General features: G+C 48.7%; 1 protein-coding gene across 1 annotated transcript in view; it reads right to left on the reverse strand.

The window, feature by feature from the left end:
* Positions 1-23,395, reverse strand: part of GALNT15 (polypeptide N-acetylgalactosaminyltransferase 15) — a gene marked incomplete at both ends in the record, with an annotated part of 28,695 nt that extends 5,300 nt beyond the window's left edge. The window contains 9 exons of the mRNA XM_080714952.1: positions 285-428; positions 2,458-2,562; positions 2,965-3,096; positions 4,635-4,829; positions 6,372-6,489; positions 8,315-8,482; positions 10,425-10,629; positions 13,571-13,737; positions 22,851-23,395. Of these exons, the coding sequence (XP_080571078.1) occupies positions 285-428; positions 2,458-2,562; positions 2,965-3,096; positions 4,635-4,829; positions 6,372-6,489; positions 8,315-8,482; positions 10,425-10,629; positions 13,571-13,737; positions 22,851-23,395 (1,779 nt within the window). The remainder of the gene's footprint in view (positions 1-284; positions 429-2,457; positions 2,563-2,964; positions 3,097-4,634; positions 4,830-6,371; positions 6,490-8,314; positions 8,483-10,424; positions 10,630-13,570; positions 13,738-22,850) is intronic.
* Between the last annotated feature and the right edge of the window lie 298 nt (positions 23,396-23,693).

Raw genomic sequence — 23,693 nt, forward strand, 5'->3', positions numbered from 1 at the left:
TATAGGAGTTAAAACTTTACTTAAAATGATGGAATGCTCACAAGTTGATATTTATATATTTACAGCTATACATCTACATCTTTATCTTAGTATATTTCATGATGCTGGTGACCCAACTTCCCTGCTGGGTTGCCTTTACCTGCCCCAAGGCCTTAATGCTAAGCCACTAAATGCAACAACAGACGCAGAGACCTTCAGGTAATACCCGACTTCTTGAAAGAGCCAAAGGGAGGCTCTTTCCGAGCATGCGTAGCAATGCTGAGCCGCCTGAGTGCCTCACTCACCTCCTGGAAGTCCCAGTGCTGCTGATGGATGGCAGGGCCCTCTGCGGTACAGTTCTGAAAAATCACCTGTTCTTGCCTGACACCAAAGCACAGGTGTGGCGAGCTGCCCACGTGGATGTCCTTCCTGCCCGGGTGCTCCAAGTGCTGGGGCAGAGGAAACGGTTGTCAGCAACAGTTAGAAAGAGACTCCTGCCAGAGCTTGAGACCAGGCAGGAAGAATTCACACTAGGACTGAGATCCAGGACCATCTTCACTCTACTGGGGTCTGCAAGACCCTATCTTATGGTCATGTCCACAAACGTGCTGCAAACCTATTCTTGATCTGGACTGCTCAAATGTGTGTGTGTGTGTGTGTGTGTGTGTGTGTGTGTGTGTGTACACAATATACACTATACACACACACATATATTGTGCGGTACTGAAGATTGAACCCAGGGGCATATTACCTCTGAGCTACACCCCCAGCCCTATTTTATTCTTTATTTTGAAACAGGTTCTCACTAAGTTGCGGAGGGCCTCACCAAGTAGCTGAGGCTGCCGCTAACCCGGATCCTCCCGTCTCAGGCTCCCAACTACTGCAATTACAAGTGTGTGCCAGCACGCCCAGCTCATGTTCATCTTTATACATTTTGGCACCTTCCCCCATAGTTCTATTTACTGTATAGTCAAAGCTGTAAGTGATGCGCGTGTTTTGTGAGTAGACTGCTGACCAAGTTGATCTCCTGCCCTCAAAACTATTGTCCCTGTAGTGTGTGGTCTTATCTGCTGACTCTCATTCCTGGTCACGACTGCCTCTGTGTCTCTTAGTGTTGGGTTGATCCTGCCTTGCTGAGGAGCTTTAGCTGTGAGGAACTTGCGTAGACTAATTGGGAAACCTATCCTGAGAAACCACTTTCTTTTGTTCCTGCCAAATGTGGCCTGAACTGATTTTTATGTTAATTCTGTGGCTTAGAGACTGGACAGGCAACCTGTGCAGTCACATGGGGCCTCATGCTTAGGCGGGCTTAACCGTCCTCTTAACACACCTCCTCTGTCTTCACTATCCTAAAGTTCGTAATTGTCAAATTAGAGATGCCACGTCCTTGATCTGCACTGGGCCCTGCACATTAGGTAGCTTGTCCTGCTGGAGGATTCCCAAATGCCACAATTAGTATAAGCATGAATCCTAAACACGTTAGAGGCGAGCTTGTGGTCAGTTCTCAGGGAGAGTACATTTTTCCTCCTCAAAGCCCCCGGAGTGACATAAATGTTCTGCCATTTCCCTGCGGCCGTGGGTGGACCTAAACTTTTCAAGGACACAGTCCCTGTTTGAAGGTCAAATTGGCTCTATATGGGAGGCTCACTGGCAACTTCTCATCTCGTGGGCTGAAGATGGCTTGTTGCTTATCCCTGCAAGAATGGAGACCTCGGTTTCCCAGGATGGTGGCCAGCGTCCCTCTCACCTGCAGGCAGCTCCGCCCAGGCCCTCGGGCCCCATTTTCAGTTGCCTCAGGATTATCACTCCTGGAGAGATTCTCCTTTCTCATAAACTAAATTACTTATTCATGAAAAAGGTCATTACACCGCCAGGTGTGGTGGCGCACGCTTGTAATCCCCGCGCCTGGGAGGCGGAGACAGGAGGATCGCGCAGGTTCGAAGCCAGCCGCGCTGGCTTAAGAGACCCTGTTTCCAAAAATAAAATAGGTCTGGGAGTGTAGCCCGGAGGTAAAAGGGCTTCCAGGAACCCCAGTACCACCAAAAATTTTTTTAAAAGTCATTACACATTATTTTTAATCCAGCATATCATAGCTAGGTGGTTTTAGGGAAGGGTTTTTAGTTCCTCTAGTTTATAATACTGCTAGACCCAGAAGTCCTCACTAATTTCCTCAAGATATATGCACAAAAAAGAACTAATATTCTGTTTGCACAAAGGAAGTTGCATCATTCCCACTTACAGAAGGAAAAAAAAACACACACAAGAAACAACAAGACTCAGAGAGGTTAAGAAGCCTGCCAAGAACACACAGCTAGCAAGTGGGGGGACTGGGATTCAAACTCAGCTAGGTCTGACTACAGAGTCTGGGCAATTTCCACCCTCCTCTTGGCTTCCTCACTCAGTTCTCTATGTGTATACCCTCATCCCCGTGTCTGATGTGAATGCCTGTGATCAATCCCGAGAAGTCTGAACACCCACCTGTTGCTGCCGGCTGTCTCTACAAGGAGCCAGCGTCACGGGACAGCCCAAGACGTCCCCTTCTGCCTGGCAGTCTGCACAGAAGCCAAGTCCAGTACTGTGGAGCTGAAAGTAGACATCCACACTGGAGTGAATCCCATCGTCCAAAGCCTTCATGGCAAAGAACCCCTCTGTGAGGCACCCTTCCTCTCCTTTAGTCTCTGGACTGCAGCTCAAGGTACCACGATGTGTGGGCGCAGGCTAAAGCCACTGATCCCGAGATGAGTCTCCTGGGGGAGGCAGACCACCTGTGTCCAGATGAGGGGATTCGGGACAGGTTCTAGGGCAACCCAGCTGCCTCTCTCAGGCTGGCACTGGAGGAGGGGAGGGACCAAAGCCCTCTGAGGCTCAGCCAGGCTTGTGACTGGTTGGCCAGGGTGATGGAAGAACCTTTAAGGATGTAGTTCTTGTCTCTGGCAGCTTCCCTCTGCCCTCCTCTCTCCATGTCTCCCCTGGGCCATGCCTTGCCTTTCCAGAGAACCTGGGCCTGCGTTCTGATGGGTACAGCTCAGGGTAGATGTTAGCCAGGAACCAGTGGAATGTCCGGCACCCCAGTCTCCTCTGCAGCTGCCAGCGTTCCGTAAAGTCTGGCTTCTCAGCCTGGGGAGAAAAGGTTAGGAAAGCTTGATTTATACCAGAATTCACATGGTAGGACAGGGATGAGGCTGGCTGAGAAGAAGCTGAAAGACTGGCACAAAGTCAGGACCCAAGATCACAGTTCCCAGGCTGCAGGCAGAGGGGAGGGTCATGTGTTGGCATAAGAGTGTTTGGAAGGGACAGTCTAGAACGCATCTTCCCTAGAGAGAGTTGTGGAACCAACGCAATTGTAAGTGACATCAGCCCCTGCCCACAGCCTCCCAGATCTTCAGACTTCAAAGACCATAAAGTCTCTGCTGTAAAGATGTTTCTGTGGATGCTGGCTAAATAGTGGGGCTCCACGTCTAAATTGATGTAATGTAGTGTTGAATCACAGCGACTCACGGAGGCAGAAACTGGCCCAGAGGGAGGCTGTGGGGTGCGGGACCAGGCAGGCAAGCTTATCTTCTTCCCCTCTAGGTGCCAAGGTTCTTCCATTAACGAATCATTTGTTTGGGCTATACTATCCTGGCTTCTGGGGAGTCTCCTTTATACTATAATTTCATTAGGATGGATATTCAAACAAATCCTTAATAGTAGTATAAATTAGTGCTTGGAGCCATATTGATAAGATGCCAAGAACCCAACCCATAAGTTTAGTACCAATTCCTGGATATTTTTAGGAGAGAGAGAGAGAGAGAGAGAGAGAGAGAGAGAGAGAGAGAGAGAGAATCAACCCAATGCGCAGGCCCTGGGGCTCTTTTGTTGTAGGAAAAGAGGTGACTGTAGGATGGATAGGAGTAAAGCCCCTAGGACCAGGAGGAGGGCAGGCACTGGGGCTCCTTCACAGGGCATCCCTGTGAGGCCTGCCCTTGCATGCAGGCTAAGGCTGTTCGAGGCATAGGTGTGTTTCTCCCTTTATGGGGCCCAGCCTTCATCTATGGCATGCGATCCTCACGTTCAGCTCACAACCCAGCATTGTGGGCTAGTGAAGAGCTTGGAGGAGCTGTTCCAGGACTGTTATGGGTCCTGAGAATCTTACCTTCGGGGGCCCCATTCCTGTCATGGCAAATAGTGAGAACCCACAGCTCACATTAAATAGCATTTATGTGCTACTCCATAGAATTGACCAACTGATAATGTCTTGTGTGTATATTTCATCAAATATTTAAAATCTTGGTTTTTCTATGGCATTTTGGACTTTTTATCTTTATACTTATATTTGTTGCATGTCTTGCATGGGTCTATAACTCGAGCACTTTGCTCAGAATGAAAAGAGCCTCAGAGGCAAGTCTCATCACTCATCTGTGTCCAGTCTCCTCTGGACCATGCCGAAGGCTGGATACCAAGGAGTTCTATGCGAAGACCAACTGTGATGCCTTGTGGAAACGTTGGAGAGACAGAGGACAGCCCCGTCAGGTAGAGGAAACCCACAAGAGGGCAGCTCAGGAAGCTCAAGCCAGAAGCTTCCATTTGCCCCTCCAGGTGGGAAGGGGGTCCTGGCCCAGCCTCCAGCTGGTGCCTTGTGCTGGGCACAGAAGCCCCTCCTGCTCTCTCCTTACCTTGCTCAAGGCAAAGGCCTCGGGGCTGTGCCTGTAGAAGGTCTCCTTGAATGAGCCCAGCCAGGTCTCAGCAATGCGGATCTTGTTCCATAGGGTGGCCTCCTGGTCAAGAGCGGAGTGGGGATCCTGATTTCGGTAGACGTGCCCCACTCGAGAACAGGGGAGGATTTCAATGGAGCCGCCACAAAGCCAGGCCTGCCGTAGAGGAAGAAGGTGAGCAAGTCTTCCCAAGAAGGTGGGGAGGAAGGGAGCCTGTCCATGACGTAGAAGCAACGAGCCCAAGACGGTCGTGATAATTAGAGCCCTTAGGATGGGGTGTCTAGGTCTAGGAGTCTGGGCAGGGGAGTGACAAGGCAGCGGAGAATGGAGAAGTCACTCCAAGATAGAGCAGAGGGGCAAGGAGCCACAGCCCCGCAACTACCTGGATGTGCTTAAAGAGACACAGCGTGTGGATTGGCACCCTGCTCCCCAAAGGATGCTTCCCGGAAAGAAAGATGTCTCGAGTGGTCAGGAAGTTCTCAAAGCTCATGCAGTCTCCTCCTGCAAAGGCATCAGGCCTTGCGTGGTGGAGGTGAAAGTGAGCCTGCCGTAAACGGCCTCCACTGCTCCGTCCAGGTTCTTCCTGCTCCCCAGCGTGCCCCCCTGAAGTTCACTTCATGGGGAAGCTTTTGGTCCACGTTCAGACATAGAGGTTAAAGTGACTGGTGCAAGGGTCGAGTGCAGTGGAGCACACTTGTAATCCCAGTACTTGGAAGGTTGAGTCAGGAGGACAGGAGGTTCAACGCCAGCCTCAGGGCATAGTGAGACCCTTAGCAACTTAGAAAGAGACCCTGTTTCAAAATAAAAAATAGGGCTGAGGATGTATCTCAGAGGTAGAATGCCTCTGGGTTCAATCCCCAGTACCACAAATTAAATAAATAATAAATACAAAGCCCCCCAAAACCCAATGGTGTGAGGATAGGCAGCATATGGACTGAAACATGGAAATGCTGCAGTTCCCAGACTGTGTGCCGAGGTGCCCCAGGGCGCCTCCAAGAACTTAAAGGGCACCTGGGCTTTTATTTATTTATTTTTTTTTAATTTTCAAGAGAAACAGCGCCCTCTATGGCACACCATGCAAACTACAAACTTGGGGGTGATTCCTGCTCAACATTAGAGCTCTGCTCTTTTGATGATGGACATCTCTGCCAGGTTGGGTTTGCAGAGGTTGCTGTGATATAAAGCACGTATCGTGTGTAACAGAAAACGAGAGCGGTTGGCATGCAATATGCTTCCAAGGTGTGAGAAGTTGAGCAGTGCCCAGCAGGTGTTGTTAGGACAAATACTTATTAAGCTGTTTAGACCAAACTACTGAACATAAAGAGTGGTCTGGTATTTTTGCTTGGCCTTGGGTGTGGTAAACAATGACAGAGAAGTGAAGAGTCCTATGAACAGGGAATGCATGGGAACCTCTGGAATCCTAGCACTCAGGTGTCAAGGACTAAGGGCATGCCCTTTCTGGATGGCAGGTTTTGAAAGCCAAGTTCTTGAGGGAGGCTGAGAGTAAAATTGAGGTAGACCCAGAGAGAGATGGAAAAGGGGGAGACAGGAGAGGCTGGACACACCTCATTGGAATGACCTATACTTTGCCCACACTCTCATCCTTGCCCCCAGGTCAGGCCGATGGCTGCTTGTAACCTGTGACCACATACGTCACCCAAGAGTCCCACCCACATCCCCCCTCGGTTCAGGTCATACCTTGAAGGACAGTTCGAGGTTTTCACCACCTCGCGGTGACATGAGAGGGTCATAAGCTCCAGTGTTTTGGAAGTAATGTCTGTCCATGGCCACCACCTCTGCAGGTACCACAGGGCTCCTGGACAGAGATGAACAAGAAACCACAGTTTAGAGCCGGGAGTGTATCTGGCAAGGCTGGGGCTGGGGTGTCCCAGGTGGGAGCGCCAGGGGCTGAGGGCTAACTTTGGGCTTAGTGGACCTCAATGTTTTTGACTGCAAGACCAGAGTGAAATGGCAATGTCAGAAATCCAAGTGTTTTGTGGAAAGAGGACTGAGCTTTTCTGGGCCTTCATATTCTGTCTTTGGGTGTCACTCCCATAGGGAGGACCCAGGGACCATGCCCAGGGCTCCCAGACCCTGCGGAGAGATGTTTGGGAAGAAGGCATTGGTTAAAATAAGACACTCTAAGAGCGGTGGCTTGAAGTCTAGATAAAAGCTTTCTTCTGCTCTCTTCTCTCCTCCTCTTCTCTTTTCTTTTCTTTTTTTCAGTATTGGGGATGGAAACCAGAGACATTCGACCTCCAAGCTACACCCCCAGCACTATTTTTTGTTCTTTATTTTGAAACAGGGTCTCACTAAGTTGCAAAGGGCCTCACTAAGTAGCTGAGGCTGTTTGCAAACCACAATCCTCCTGTCTCAGCCTCCCGAATGCTGGGATTACAATCATGCACCACCACACCCGCACACCGGGATTTCTTCTATTTCCTTCCTCCCTTCCTCCCTTCCTCCCTTCCTCCCTCCCTCCCTCCCTCCCTCCCTCCCTCCCTCCCTCCCTCCCTCTTTCTTTCTTTCTTTCTTTCTCTCTCTCTCTCTCTCTCTCTCTCTCTCTCTCTCTCTCTCTCTTGCAGTACTGGGGATGGAACCCAGGGGCATTCTATCTCCGAGCTACTCTCCCAGCCCTATTTTTTATTTTTTTACAGTGTGCTTTTTAAAATTCATTTATTATTTTATTTTAAAAGGGGGCACATTTCATATATGACATATTAGCCCTGGTGGAATCTGGGCAGCATTCTTTAGTCAAACATACTGATATTTCTCCAGGAAGTCTCAGTAAGTGGGATCAATCAGGCCTCTGATACAAGTCACATCAGTTCAGGGCAGCTTCTTCTGCCTCAGGAATTGTGGAAGAGTGCTTGGTTTCAGCGTTCTCTGGGTTCTGCAGGTATGAACGACGGGCTATGGACTTGCATTTAGCAGGTGGCATGGCAGGTGAAGCAGGTGGTCTCGGGAGCTGGCTGTCCCGGTTGTAACTCTGGGGCTACCTTTCACTAGCTTTGTGACATCGGACAACTTATTTCATCTGTACGTGCCCCCAAGATGCGTGAAGGCAAACCCCACCCTCCTTGCCTTTTTAGAATTTGCAACCCACAGAATCTGTGAGCTTAGTAAAATGGCTGTTGTTTTACACAGCTAAGCTTGTGGTGGTTTATGGCGGGGGGAATATCTAGAACATCTATTTAAGTAGATAGCTGCCACAAAACCAACACGTGGGACGAGACGCATAAAGCTGGATGTGTTTTGAGACGTAGGGAGTCTTAGCGTTAGTTCACCCAGCTGAATTCTTCCTCTTTGCTGAGCAGGAACTTGAGGCCAAGGAATTCCCAAGGTGCTGGTGAGAGAGACAGGGCCAAGTCTGGCTCAGCTTCTTCCACATCTTCCCACACTGGGGCATCTCCTGGGGCTCTCCTGAGGAGCTCCCCTGGACCCTACTAACAAAACACCTAGCTCTGAGTGCCCGGAACTCTAAATGCTTTCTAGATATTAACACACAGTTTTCATAACAATCCTGTAAACTAGATGCTCTTATTATTCCCAACTAACTGATAAGGGACATGAGGCACAGATTAAGTATCTTGGGAGGAAAGCTTGGAGCCCAAGGGAGGGCAGGCGTGGAGGGGCCTCACCTAATGGGGCTGATGGGGGACTGGAGGGCCTTCCTCTCAGGCTCCGGCAGAGGCTCCCAGCGGAAATCCAGCTTCCAGTCCAGCACCCCGCGCCGCAACTCTTTGGAGGGGTAATACTGTAAAGTCTTCCAGTCGATCACATCTATTACTGGAGACACCACACGGCTCCTGGAGAGAATTGAGAGATTGTAGGATAGAGACCATGCCCTTGCCGGGGAAAGCAAACAAAATCTACACATGTGCCGCCCATAATGGCAGCCACCAGACACAAATGGGTGTGCCCGAATTCAGAGGTGATATGTGTAAAATACACACTGGATTTAGAAGACTTAGTGTGGAAAAAAAGGATATAAAAAACTCGACAGCTTTTATATTGAGTACATGTTGATATGATATTTTAGATATATTGGCAGAAAACCCAATTCAGCTATCCCGTCTCTGTGTGCCTTCGTACCCTCTCAACTCTCTGGGTCTCAGTTTATCCCCTGTAGGAAATAGAAGCAAAAATGCCAGCCTGAGCCACCTTACAGAGGAATTACTACCAGCAATTCATAAAGACAAATATGTGTCTGAAAGAAGTCGGCTAGGGCTAGACACACCTACAACTTACTAATAGTAATTACTGGGTCACTAAGGTTCATAAAGGAGCCCAGTTGATAGTCCAGCTGCAAGTGGTTGTGTGACCCAAAATGTTGTCACTGTCCTTAGCACTCAAATCATCACGAAAGGGGACGAGATGATCTGCAAGGTCCCTCTGATAGCCATGGTCTATGAGACCAGTGGGAACTAGGGAATGGGTAAGGCAGCTTTAGAGTGTGAAGGTGAGGTCCAGTCATGGTGATTTAAAGAGTCTTTTGTGTAGAACAGAATCAAACAGGGCAGCCTTGTAGGGTCTGTGAGTTTCTTGTCCCAGACCTCTGATGGATTTGTGCATATCTCTTTTTCTCATGAGATGTAAGCCAAGGGTGGGAGCAGTCTGTACCCTAGAACTGGTCAAAGTTTATCTGCTTTGGTTTCATTTAGAGTTCTGATTTCTCTTCCTTACGAAACAATGAATTCTTCGGCAATTAACTATTTGCTTTGTGTTGTTTGAAACGTCCTCCATCTGGCAGGATGCTCACTCCCCGTGGCTCCAGAATCCATTCCAATGGGGACCAGGAATTATTTTCTTATATGCAATCACTCCCAACTTCAGATGACACAACAAACATTTACTATGGGTAGAAGTGCAAGAATAGAAGTGATATAGCTCGGTTCTGGCACCAGCCCTCTCTGGCTGGGCACCATCAAGCACTTATTTATTGAGGTTCCACAGTGAGACAGGCCTACTGGAGTCCCAAGAGACACAGGTTGAGGTGGTCCAAGGTGGGCTAATCCCCAGGTTTTGGTTTTACAAAAACTAAAACTATTCAGATGGAGGGCAACAGTTGCCAGGGCGACCCCTTCTATAAACCAGAGAAGCAGATAATACTAGTTCTTGGTAAAATCTCGACAGTCACAGAATCAAATATTTTTCTTTAAATGGATGAGTAATGTAGCATAGTTTAGAAATCCCCCTGCCAGGATAGATTACAATCGTGATTGGAATTGTTGACAAGTTAAGGGTAGTGATAGACATGCTGTGTTGACCTTTCCATGCAACTTAATGGAATTTTAAATATTTGCCTTTTTTGGGGGAGGTACTGGGACTTGAACCCAGAGGGGTTCTACTTCAGAACTAGACCCTCAGTCCTGTTTTATTTTCATCTTAAAACAGGGTCTCACTAAATTGGTGAAGGCCTTGCTGAGTTGCTGAAGTTGGCCTTTAACCTGTCGTACTCCTATCTCAGCCTCCCAAGTGCTGGGATTACAGGCATGTGCCACCATGCCAGGGCTGTATTTACAATTTAATAGAAGCTGTTCTGTAGAAAGACTGCTAACCTCCCAGCTATAACACCCTATGTCTCTTTCAAGGCAGAAACATCTAAAAACCCCAAAGGAATGAATCAGTCTCTAATAGTGGGGACCTAGGCACTTTTTAAAATCATGGGTGGATGCTCTGTTCTGTGTGCGACTGACTGATCATGTGAATTTTCACCTCTTCCTCTGCAGACAGCAAGGGGCAAGTTACCTGTCACCAGCTATTCTGCTCAGGAGGGGCTCCAGCCAGCCAGGGTGGCACTCGCAGTGGGCATCCATGAAGACCAATACGTCCCCTGTGGCCCTGGTGGCCCCCAGCATCCGGGCCCTGATGGTACCCAGCCTCTTGTTGCTTCTCAGCAACTTCACGCCCTCCAGCTTGGCCACATATTCGCTGAGAGCAGACTTGAGTTGTCCTGTAATTGAAAGAGTTATGGTCAATGGGGTCACGAATGCGCTAGCCAATGTGATGACCATCAGTAGGGTCACCTCAGCAATTCTTTTAGGTGCCACAGTGAGCACCCTTGCTAGTGTTATTTAGGATAGAATCCAGCGAGAGAGGGCCTGAATAGATTAAGGAAGAACTTTCAGACTGCAGGGGTGGTTTGATATTCTTAAGAGTTTTTATTTTTTTGGTTCCGGGGATTGAACCCAGGGGCATTCTACCTCAGAGCTACACCTTCTGCCCTATTTTATTTATTATTTCGAAACAGGTTCTCACAAAGTGAGCTGAGGACCTCGCTAAATTGGTGAAGCTGGCCTGGAACCTGCGATCCTCTTGCCTCAGGGATTACAGGTATGCGCCACTACAGCCTGATTATTCTCAGAGCTTTTGAAGCAGGTAAGAAGCCCAGTGACTAGGTGTAGTGCTCAGAAGGAGCTAGTATTATCTTTTTTATTTTCCTTCCAGAAAACAGCAACAGTAATGAATTCCACTTCAGGGTCTGTCCTGGGCTCGGCACCACAGGAATTTTCTGGTTTGATGAATCACTATATGGAAGTGACTCCTCAGATGGGCGGCCTGAAGCCTGTCTAGCTGACTCTGCCACACTCTACTACTGTTCTGACCGGCATCTCGTCAATGCCTCAGGGTGGCTGCAGGCGGCACCAGCAGCTTTTGTCTCAGTTTCCCCACGTGTAAAGCAGGGTTGATAAGCCCTGCCGCTCAGGGTGGCTATAGGGATTCAATGAGAAGAAAGCCCAAAGTGTGGTGGCCCTTGGGTGAGCTCTGGGTCTCAGCAGGTGCTTGGAGGGGTGGCCTTGGGATAAGGGGAGCCAAAGCTACCCTGGGTTGTGGGGAGGGCCTTGCATTCTAGTGTTAGAAGGAAACATGAGGCCATGGGACGGAGAATAAGCGTGGTGGTTTGGGGCAGGAGAGCTGGCAAGCTGGCCGCTACTCAATTGCCAAGCATGAGATCCAGATATCCCTGCAGGTCTGCTGAAAGCCCAGGACGGTGGGGGCAGCCACTGCCCCAAGCACCCGCTCCTATATTGTTCCCATGCTACCGAGGGACGCTGGCAGAGCAGCTGACGGGAAGGGGGCACAGGTGTGCTCTCGAGGGTTCAACGAGTCTCTGGGCACTTTTAGCAGCTCGCCCAGCCCAGCCGCCTGTCTGTCAGTTCTGCCTAATCCCCAGCCAGATGTGCTTCAGGGACCCCAGGCACTCTAGAGCCTTCAGTTCCTCCAACTTCCTGCCAGGGCCAGGTTGGGAAGATTCCCAGTGTGAGACCTTAGAAAGGCCCTGGTCACGCTATTCCATCATTTCCTGTGGAAATGTGCTTTGCAGAACTCTGCAAGTACTCAGCTGCCCTCCAAGTATCCTTATCGTCCCACAAAGTCAGAAGGGGCCTCCAGGGGTCATCCAGCTAAGCCAGAAATGTAGCACTCAGGCCCCAGCCCAAAGACCAAAGCAAAGGTTCTCAAAGCCACCAGCATCAGCATCACCTGATTGCTTCTTATAAGTGTAAAATCTTGGGCCCAACCTCAGATTCAGAAACTCTAGGGTGGACCCAGAAGTCAGTGGTTGTTTTTTTTTTTTTTTTTTTTTTTTTTAGCCTTAAAGATGTTTATTTAAATAAATAACTGTAACTTCAGGTATTGATCTATAGCTCCTATATTCATCTATATTATATATTTTACACATATTTATACACTCAAACACAACTTGACTTCTGGTGTAATTAATACTCCTAAACTAGCAAATATGACAGTTTACCCTAGTCTATATTAATTATACTCCAAATATTTTTTAGTATCATACAGGTGAGCCAAATATCTAACACAGAGTCTATTTTATTTAAACAGTATCGAATGCCTCATGTAGATTACTGAATAATATTATGAAAATGAAAAACATATGGTTATATGGGTATACCATTCCTCCATTATAAAGTTGAAACATCACAAATATATATATATATATATATCACAATACATATCACAACATATAATATATATCACAATATATCACTATATGTCACAAATATATATCATCACATTATACATATATATTATACATAAGAAATTCAAAAGAGGTGTTTTCTCTTTACCTAATGACACAACTCAAGGACCTAGAAAGACTGTAACAGTCTAATCCCAAAGTCAGCAGAAGGCAAGAAATTATTAAAATCAGAGCAGAAATAAATGAAATAGAGAACAACAACAACAAAAAAAAACAATTCAAAGAATCAAAAAAACAAAAAGCTGGTTCTTTGAGATTAATAGGATTGACAAACCCCTGGCAGTCAGTGTTTAAGCCTGCCCACCACGGGGTTCTGCAGAGCCACTGGTCTCCAAGTCAGGTGGGCCTTCTCTAGCCCCACCTCTTTGGGGGCTGTCCTCAGTTCCTGCAGAGGGATGCGTTTCCCTCTGCAGGAACTGAGGACAGCCTGCAGAGGGACAGCCTCTCAGTTCCTGTAGAGGGCTATGGGTGACTGGACTTTGGTTGGTTCTCTCCTCTCTCCTGGACTCCTCAGCTGGACAGAGGGGGCACTGGTCTAGACAGTGCGTTGGAAAGTGCTTGTCTAGAGTCTCGGGTGCCATGAGCATTCATGGATCAGCCACCCTCTGTGACTCTGGAGTGCCTTGGGGAAAGGTGATTGGACTGAAGTGAGCTCCTAGGACCCTCCTCGGACTTCTACTTGCTAAGTCTTCCTCTTCTCTCTTCCCCTCTGGCCTACTCATCCCCTCCCCCAAACCAGGGCTCTTCATTAATAAGTACCTTGCACCTGAATCCTCATCTGGAGCTCTGCATCCTAGGGGAACTTTACCTAAAGTAGGTTCCAAACCCGTATCTTTTGCACAGGCCCCACCCCACCCCCAGAAGCCCTCGGGATGCCTGGGAGAAACCCAGATACCTTGTTGGCTGAGGTCGTCCACGAGGATGATCTCCTTCAGGAAGGCCTTGGGTGCTGTGTCCAGAATGCTGTGCACCGTTCTCAGGAGGGTGGACCAGGCCTCGTCATGGAAACAGAGGATGACACTGGCCGTGGGCAGGCTGACCTCAGGTCGTTGCTGCAGACACCTTAAGGGGAGAGAACCAGGGAACCATCAAGAGGAGAAGACTGCGGGAGACATTCCACATCCTTGAATTCACTCCATGGGCCTGCTTCAGTTTTATGCCTCACCAACCCAACAGTTCTTCTTGGCTTTTCTTAACATTTTCTAATGAAGCCAGGTGCACCAGTGCATGCCTGTAATCTCAGTATTTGGGAGGTTGAGTCAGGAGGATCACAGGTTCGCAGCCAGCCTCAGCAACGTAGCACTTCAAAATAAAATAAGACTGGGAGTGTAATTCAGAAGTAGAATGCCCCTGGGTCCTGGGTTCAATCCCCAGTAACACACACACACACACACACACACACACACACACACACACACGTGCATGTGCAAAAATTACCCATAATGAGACCCCAACACATTCTATGGCGGTGCCATCTGCTACCTCCCAACCCTCAATCCCAAAACCTCCTTTATTATGTTAAATCCACATCCTGGCATTGCAGCTGAGGGGTGTTGGCACCTTTCTCAGCAGATGACTTTCCTATATATACCTATATAGGTATAATGTGAATGAATGACAACATCACCAACCTCACAGCCATTGTGAGGCTCAATAGGACAGTGCTCACTATATCACCATAAACACTGGCATCCATTCAAGGGCAGAGACACTATTTTATTCCTTTTTTTTGTATTCCTACAACCTAGCACAACAACTGGTCCTACGTAAGTACTTTAATGAATGTTAGTTCATTGCTGTTGTTTTATTGTTATTGTTATTATTACTATTATTATTTTTTTGGTAGTAGAGATTGAACCCAGAGACATTCTACATCTGAGATACACAGCCAGCCTTATTTTTATTTTGAAATAAAAGGATCTTTCTAAGTTGCTGAGGTTGGCCTCAAACCTGTAATTCTATTGTCACAGCTCCCACTTACTGAGATTACAAGCCTCTGCCGCCACACCTGCCTTCCTTCTCCTCCTTCTCCTCTTCCTCCTGTTCTTTTTCTCCTCCTCCTCCTCCTTCTTCATCGTCATCGTTGTAGTATTGAAGGGACAAAGATTCAGCCCTTGTGGTTGTGATGTCAACCATGTCAGACACTACACTTGGCCCTTCACACATAATACTTCTCTTTAATAAATCTACGTGTGGCATTATCTTACCCTTATTTTATAGAGAAGGAAAGTAAGGCTCGGGGGAGGTGAAAGTCATCATCAGGTCACCCCACTGGTCAGTGGCAGTGGCCCGTCTGCCTTCAGAGCTCTGTGTGCTTTCCTTTGTGAGCTGTGGCTGGCTCTCAGAGTGCATTGTGCCCTTTGGAGAGGATGTCTCAGCTTCCTGTCCTCCTAGCCCATGGCAGTAGGGTCTTGGTGCGGCTCTGCTTTGGGCCCATGGAGACCCTGAGTGGCTCCACTGTGGAGAGAATTGTAATAACAATCCCATATGTACAGCAGAGTAGAGTTCACACTTGTTCACAAAAAGCACCTTCCGAAATGTATTTCCAAAGTGTTTTTCTCAGCTGCAGCAGCTGCTAAAACCATGTCCTTCCTTAGACACTGGACAAGGGCTATTTCAAGTCTTCAGACCTCCAGTACTTAAAGGCATCTCTACAGGTGAAGCCGTAGGAAGTGTGGCAACCAACTGAGGATGGCCCCCTGAGGGACCCACCACCTCAAACAGGGCCACCAAGTGCTCATCAACTGAGCGGCGCTCTTCTTGGCACCAGCCCCACCAGGGCAGGACACCTGTGGTGACTTTGGGGATAAAGTCCCATGCAGAGGGGACAACTGACCCTAGATAAGTGTTTTAAGGTAACAGAAAACAGAGTTTCTAGATGATAACACACACACACACACACACACACACACACACACACACACACAGGCCGGGTGTGGTGGCACATGCCTGCAATCTCAGTACTTGGGAGGCTGAAATAGGAGGATCCAAGATTCTTCTCTTATATTTTTTACTTTATTTTATTGGTACACTATATAGTCTCCCATCATAATGTGGGTCATATTGACAATGACATACATTCACACAGTACCCCACCCTGCTTCCCCTCCCCCTCCCAACACTGAATGTCCAGGTTACCCATGCTACTTTCACACTTATACACGTGTTCTAATGTAGCTCCTCCATCAATCAACCTCAGCCTTCTTCCTCCCTTACTCTTCCTTTCTTGCTTTGCTGAGGTTTGAGGATCCAGGACTCTAAGGCAGCCTCAACAACTTAGTGAACCTTGTTTCTGAATAAAAAGTAAAATAGGATCGGTGATATAGCTCAGAGTAGCATGCCCCAGAATCCAATCCCCAGCACCACACGCACACATAGCAATCGTATACCAGCTAATTATTTCATTAGTTTATTAATTTATATGTTATTTCTTTCCATAAAGGATTTGAAGCCTCTCCCAAGAAATACATGCAATGATACAATAGCACAATAAAGATCAGGAGAAAAGAACAGGAGCCAGAATATATAAGTGTAGAAATCCTCCATTTGAAGAAAGAACACAAATAAATATATCGGCCACAAGCACAGAGGATTTCTAGAATGAATTTGAAACTTGATTCTGAGGCTCTAGGTCGCCAAAGTGGCCTGGGGGGCTGCGTACCTACCGCAACAGAACCGAAACTCTGAGAGGTCACGTGCCGGGGTTTTAGAGAAGGAAACTCTAGCAATTTTTTCTTTTAATTTATAACTTTTTATTTTTTATTATTTTTAGTTATTTTTTTTTTTGCAGGTTTGGGTATTGAACCCAGGGGAATTTGACCTTTGAGCTATACCCTCTGCCCTATTTTTTACTCTTTATTTTGAAACAGAGTCCCACTAAGTTGCGGAGTACCTCACTAAGTAGCTGAGGCTGTCCATGAACTGCGATTCCCTGGTCTCAGCCTCCTGAATGCTGGGATTACAAGCGTGTGCCACCATGCCCGGCTAACTTTTTATTCTGAAATAGTTTAGACACAAGAAGTAGTGAGAATCACACGAATTCTCGTGTTTCTTTTACCCACCATCCAGACTGACCAAAGCATCATGCCACTTGACACTGCTCAGTGCTATTAACTCAAATGCCGACTTGATTTGGATTTCTACCAGTTTTTACATCTAACATTAACTTTTAAAAGAAATTCCTATGGACTTTGGAAAGAAGTTCCTAAGTTAGCAATGTCCTTAGAACCATCCTGAAAACAGATAAAATAATGGTCTTTATATGAACTTTTTGAGTTCAGGGCTATTGAAATAACACACCCAAAGTGGAACTGACTTCCCTAGAAGATTTTGGAGAGAGAACTGAGGTCCCAAGTGCACACATCAGTCTTTGCTGATCTCTTACCCCTTCACCTTCTCCCTGTTCTTGGAGGAGCCTCCCTCCTCTAACCCACCTGACTTTCAGAATTTCTACTCTGCCGTGAGTTGCTCTCGCCTGCTCACAAGCAACTTTAGAGTACCCTTTGTGTTCACTCCACTTCTTTCCAGGTAAGGAAAACCTAGGGGTCAGAGGACTGGGGCTCATGGCTATGAAAGGACCATTTTGCTTTAGCAAATTCAATGGATGTAAAAATAAAATAAATAAAAACAAAAAAAATCCTACATTATTCCCTGGGCATATTGTTGGCAAGCTGGCTGTTTTCTAAGATAGGAAAGGAGTTCGGGGACAGAGAAGCCTGGATTTGGAATTCCTGTGGTGCAGCATCATAGAGCTCTGCCATGCCTGCCCACGGGGCTGGCCCCTTTCTCAATCCCAATCCAAACATGACAGATGTGTGGCGTGCTCGTGTGTGTGTGTGTGTGTGTGTGTGTGTGTGTGTCCTTGTAGTTACGTGGTCAAAGGGACTCAGACTTTGGAATCAGACATAGTTAGGTTTTAATCTTTACCGCACCATTTCCTGAGTTTCCTTGGGTAATATACTCAATATTTATATAAGCATCAGTTCCTCATTAAAAATTAATGATATGTACCCTTTGCTTCTGTTGTGAGAATCAAGGAGTAGTACTAGGCACTCAATAGCCAATGACTGTTTTATTGCCATCTGGAAAAAGATAGGCTGTCATTAGCGCACATCCTGCATTTATGATCATCTTTGTAAACTGTTGCTACCGGACACAACTCTGGACGGCCTGGGATGCCCCTGGAACTACTTGCACTTTTGGCTTTGCTCACCAACGGGTGTGCCGACAGTGGTGCCTCAGATCACTTGTGAGGGGTAAATTCAAACAAATGCTTAGCACAGTGCTGTGCACATAGTAGAGACGCCTTCAGTGAAATTCTGGTTCAAACCTTAGCTCTTTGGGGTCGTACTTGCTGCATACATCCCTGCCCCAGGTGACCAAGATACCTGACACCTTCTCTTGAGCCTTCCAAAACATTCTCTGCAGAGCAGCACTCTCACCTGGTAATTCAGCACATGGACACTGGACCTTTGTCACTCATCAGCTGTGTTAATTACCTGGGGAGAGGCACTTAGCTCCGGGGTGCCTTGGTTTCCCCAGAAGGGGAACAGGAGCACTCATTTGCTCGGGCTACTGTGAAGATTAAATGACCTCAATAAATAAAACATGAGGAAAACCACTATGCATTTGCTGCCATTATTAATAGACACACCATTACCATAAGAGGTACCTCTAAGGCTCCTCTGGCCTTGACATTCATTGTTTTTGATTCTTTGGGGTTCCTTGCCAATAGATGGAAAATCAGAGCAGCAGCAGGCATTCCAAGGAGAATTACGTAGACTCCTCTTGCTTCTGAATTATTTGGGCTCTATAAACAGATGTAAGTGTGTCTTCTCTTCACACAGCAAGAGAGAAGTTGGTGGGCTGGTGGGTGGGCAGGGAGTATGCATGGAACAATCCTGACAGGCTGCTAAGGGTTCTGGAGGGGTGGTTGGGCTCCTGAGGGCAATGGGTCCCCATGTGGCAGAGGTGGGTCTCCTGGTGGCAGCTCAGAGAGGACCCTGGCCCCTCTTCCAAGGGAAGATGTTTACACAGCCTCCATGACACACACAGCGCTGTGGGAACATCTCTGGGAATTTGTAGAACTGCTGGGCTGGGAAAACAGAGCTGAAAATAACCCCAGCAATGACCGGGTATTTCAGGGGAGACCCAGGCTCTCGGTGAGCCCCACCTGCGTTCCATGAGCAAGCCCACAGCACACGGAGTGGGCTCCTGGTGCGGGGCTTTGCGTTGGTGGTGTGGCCTCTTGCTGCTCAAAAGCAGTGTCTGTGGACCGGCAGTGCTGGTCCCAGCATCTTGGGCCGTAGCTCTGACCTACTCGATCAGACTGCGGTTTAACAAGCTGCTCAGGTGATTGGCAGGCATAGTAAAGTCTGAGGAACCCTGAGCCTGCTTTAGAGCGAGGTCTCAAGGTGCTTTCTGAGCAGCAGCAGCAGCAGCAGCAGCAGCAGCAGCAGCAGCAGCAGCAGCAGCAGCATCAGCATCGGGAGCTTGTGGAAATGTGAGTGCTTGAGCCCCAGCCTGGACCTGCTGAATCAGAAGCTGTCAGGGTGGAGGTCAGGAATCTATCTTAACAAGCCCTCTGGGTGCTCTGATGTGCTCTCAAGTTGGAGAGCCACTGCCCAGGACTTGGAGGTACAAAGCAGTCGCTCATTGGGAGACTCTTTGATGCTAGAAATCCATTGGCCTATGCCAGATGCTAGGATGATCAAAGGCCAGCTGTGGCCTGGAAGAGCTTTGAAAGCAGCCAGCGCTGCACAAGACTAAACGGGCAGGACCACTCCTCCCTGCCCCTACCCTGCAGCTGCTGTAAGGGCTGTTAATCCTCTGGGCTCCATCATGGGCTCTTCTGTTGATTTCATCTGCATATTCTAATTCACTCCCCACATATTTTAATATTCCCTGCCTGTGGCACAAACACACTGGTAAGTTTGAGCTGTCCTGTAGAAAGTGGTTTGGTTAGAGCACATGAACCTGCATTGCCCTGCGGTATCCTGCTACAGACCTTTCTGCATCTTTCTCTCAGCAGACTTTTGAGGTCTGTCTTCATTGCTGAGCGGACACTGAGTCTGTAACTTCTAGATCTGGGTATTTCACAGGGTGCACCCAGCTCCTCCAGGGCCTCTAGATGACACACCAGGAGCCTCTACTCCTCAGTCCCACCAAGGATGCTGTGGTAAGCATCTTCCTGCATGTCTCCCCTGGTTCTGGTCTCCTGTGAGTACCCTCCCTACCTCCCCAAACACACGTTTAGATGGGAAATTCAAAATGTCTTCAGCCTGTGTGATTTGCCCAACCCTTGGTCCGGGATGTGGCTGACTTAGGTCTAGTGTGATGGGTGAGAGTGCAGCTCTGGTGTCAGGCACTCCTGGTCATAGACCTGGCTCCAGTCCCTCCACCTTTCTATGCCTTGGTTTTCTCATGCATAGAATCAAACCTACTTTATAGGTTTGCTATGAAGATTAAACAAGTGAAACCCACTTAGTAGAGCCTATAGCATTGTGAGTGCTCAATAAATGTTTACTATAAAGTTGCCTCTCTTTCCCGAGACTGTCTTTTGACTGCTTTTATGTTGACATTTTTCGTTTCGGGTCTTGTGTCATTCGTAACCTACTTCACATGCCCTCAGCTGTGATTCAAGAGGCACCCAGAGCAGGCCTGGGGCTGAGCAAGAAGGCTGGACAAAACCAGGGCCGGGGTGGGGAAGGGCAGGGGTTCTAGAGAAAGCACTGGGGGTAGAGAGACTTGCATGAACAAGGAGTCAAGGATGGGTTTGGAAGAGGCTCAGGGCAGGTGATAGTATGGGGTGTCCTACCCAGGTGGCAGAGGCCCGGTGTTCCAGTGTTCTGTCAGCCTGGTGGGAAGGTAGGGCCCGCATGCAGTAGGTGCTTAACACAAGGCTATCTCTTCTGTGTCTTGTATTTCAACCCGGTTTTACAGGGGTGGGGGTGCTGTCACCCTGGAGGCCAAGTTGGGCATTGGGGCCTGGTTTCGCAGGAACTCTTGGGCTTCCAGAGCCAGGCACAGGAAGGGGGAGCCAGCGCCTCATCTGCAGAGGAGTGGAGTCTGTGGGTGCGGCTGGGGCTGCGCAGGCTGCACTCCGTGGCGAAGGCCAGCAGAGGGCGCTGCACACCTCCGCACGCTGCTGGCAGCTGTGTGAAACCTGACTAAGCTGCTGGTGGGTCCGGCTATAAAGCTTCCCCTAGGTTGAGGGGTTTTATGACTGCCAGGGACTCTCAGTGCTAAAATGTGGACAGTTCCAGGCAAACTAAGAAGAGTTGGTTACCCTGGCTGAAAGAAGCAACTACCAAAGTGGTGCACACACAAATGCAATCACATGATCACACCAAACATACCTGACACAAAATGTACCCACTTGCACCAGGTCTGTCTTCATTGCTGATTATCACATCTGATTATCACACACTCATGCATATATACGATGCCCATGTGCCGCACATAACACACATGCTTAAGGTTTAATACATGCCCACTACAATGTATATACAACAGAGAGCACATACAAGGCACACATAGGCACCAATGCACATATGCCGTGCACTCACATACATGCAGGTGCCTAGCACCCTTGCACTATGCAGACACACGAGTCACACAGCATACTTCTTTGATAGCCAGACTCTTGTTTGAAGTAATGTTTCTTATTTGCAAAATGAAGCTATTCATTCTCCTACATGTCAATGAAAAAATGTATCAAAAGAATCTGGAAACCATTCATTCAGTAATTATTTCTTTACTGTGCTTCTTTACTATGTGGGACATGCAATAAGAATTCAGTCCTGACCTTCTCTGGGGCTCCCAGCGTGGCAAGGGGAGCAGACACTGGACAAAAAGATATTGGTGACCACTCAGCTTCAGTTGTACTAAGCTCCATGAGTTCAAAGCATAAAACTGGGCTGGGGCGGGAGTTTTCTGCAAAGAGCGTCCAAAGCCAAGGCTTAAAGTCAGTGCTCCACAGCAATGGGGTGGGCAGGTGGTGAATGAGGCACCAAGACACAATAGGGAGGGCTGGCGCCCAGGTGCAGCCCTGCATCTGCTCACCCCCAAGCCTGTGTGCCCAGCAGCCAGGCTGAGGGACCAGAGCAGGATCCCAGGAGAAAGTGCCCCGCTCCCAGCAGCTGCGCTCCACAGAGCCTCTTCTGCAAGGTATGGAGGATATGTTGCTTTCCAGGAAACCCTCTAAACAAACTCTGGGAAGAGCCAGGGCTTATGGGAAGAGCATTTGATCACTCAAACTGACCAGCTGCATCATTCCTGCACCCTGGTCATCAGTGTCCTAGCCCCGCCCCCTGCCAGCTGTAGTGAGGGAGGGCGGGGAGGAAAGGAGGAGGCCTCCACCTGCCTGGATGTGGATCTGCGTGTCGCATCCTTCCCAGCTTATCTCCTGGGGTTGGGGGCCACCCTGCCAGGCTAATCTGCCATCAGAACTAGAGTCTAGCCACTGGAACTATTCCCTGAGTCTAGCAGACTGGGAAGGGTGGCATAGAGTGATGGTTTAGGCAAACTGGAACTTAAGTGCCTGAATTCAATTCCTGCTTTGGCACTGCCTAGCTGTGTGACTGTGGGCCAGGCCCTTGGCTGGTCTGTGCCTTGATTTCATTACTTTGAAGTTAGCATGTTATGAATACTAGCAGCCATCCTACAGAGAGGTAAGGACTTTACAGAACTTTATGAGTTAGTATGTGGAAAGCTTTTAGATTAAAACCAGGCCTGTGGCAGGAGCCACACACATGTTAACTGAAATTGTTATTTTGGTCCAAAATAAAAGCAAACACTAACAGAAAGCCTTATATAAAAATTAACTGGATTCAGAGCCTTAGAACCCGAAGGTGCCTTGGAGAACATCTGCTCCAGTATCCCTTGTGCATTACACAGATGAAGGAGAGTGGCCTGATAATCCAGGGACAGGGCAAGAGGCCAGGGCAGGGAAGAGGAGTGAGCAGGAGCCCTGGCTCTCTGTTCTCCAGGATGCGGTTCTGATTTAAGAAGAAGCTTTGTTAAATCAGATCACTGGGCCCACGCAGGGTTTCTGATTCAGCAGGTCTGGGGCTTGAGAATGTGCATTTCTAACGAGGGTCTCAAAAGTGGGACCACAGGAGGCCACCTGATGGCGCGCACATGGTAGGGAGGGAGAGCGGGGCTCTCTTACTTACAGTGGGTGCCGCGCCTCAGGCAGGGCCCTACGAAGTGGGAAGTGGGCACTGAGCGCCTGGTCGAGGCCACGGGAGTCCAGGCTGAGCGGCGTCAGCTCCTCTTCTTCTGACACCTCTCCATCCTCCTCCTCGGCCCCCCAGTCCCTCTCTGGAGCTTCCTCATCCTGCCTGTGGCTCAAACGCTGGATGAGCCGGTAGCTGCCTCCTCTCCTGCCCTGGCTCTGATTCCTTCTGGCCCGGGGGGAGGCCACAGCCACCAGCAGCTGATCTTCCTGTAGTGAGATGAAGGGCGGCAGGCCCTCCAGAAGGCCGTACTCCTCGCCCTCATCCTCAGCCTCCAGCACCCATTCCTGGGACTCCCCAAAATCCAGGCGGTACCCAGCTTTGGGACTGGGCTGGCTGGCCGGGGCTGTGACAGCCTGGTGCAGGGTCGGCGGGGGAGGAGGCAGCACGGCCACCAGCATCAGGACGCAGCCCAGCATCAGGAAGAGCAGGAGGAACTGGCGTCTGCACGGTCCGCGCCGGTACCGCTTCCTCAGGAGCATGCTGCTGCGCCGGGCCGAGTGCAACAGGTCATGTTGAAGCTGACTTTCCCATCCGCGCCAGCGCCTCTCAGCTCCAGCAGCACCACCGTTGCTCAGTCCACCTGGAAAGTGTTTGCCAGTCACTTAACCTGCTCCTGACACTGGCCAACAACGTGTATAAGACCTGCTTCCACTTCTAACAGGGGAAAGCCACTGGACCCCGGGTCCTTCCCAGGTCCTCTTTAAGTGGCTTTCTTTAATTGCCTTCGGAAAGCCCATTCACAAGACTCCAAAATGAATTACTTTCTTCCCTTTTATT

The sequence above is a fragment of the Muscardinus avellanarius genome (genome assembly GCF_963383645.1).
Source record: "Muscardinus avellanarius genome assembly, chromosome: 18".
In the NCBI taxonomy this organism is placed as follows: Eukaryota; Metazoa; Chordata; class Mammalia; order Rodentia; family Gliridae; genus Muscardinus; species Muscardinus avellanarius.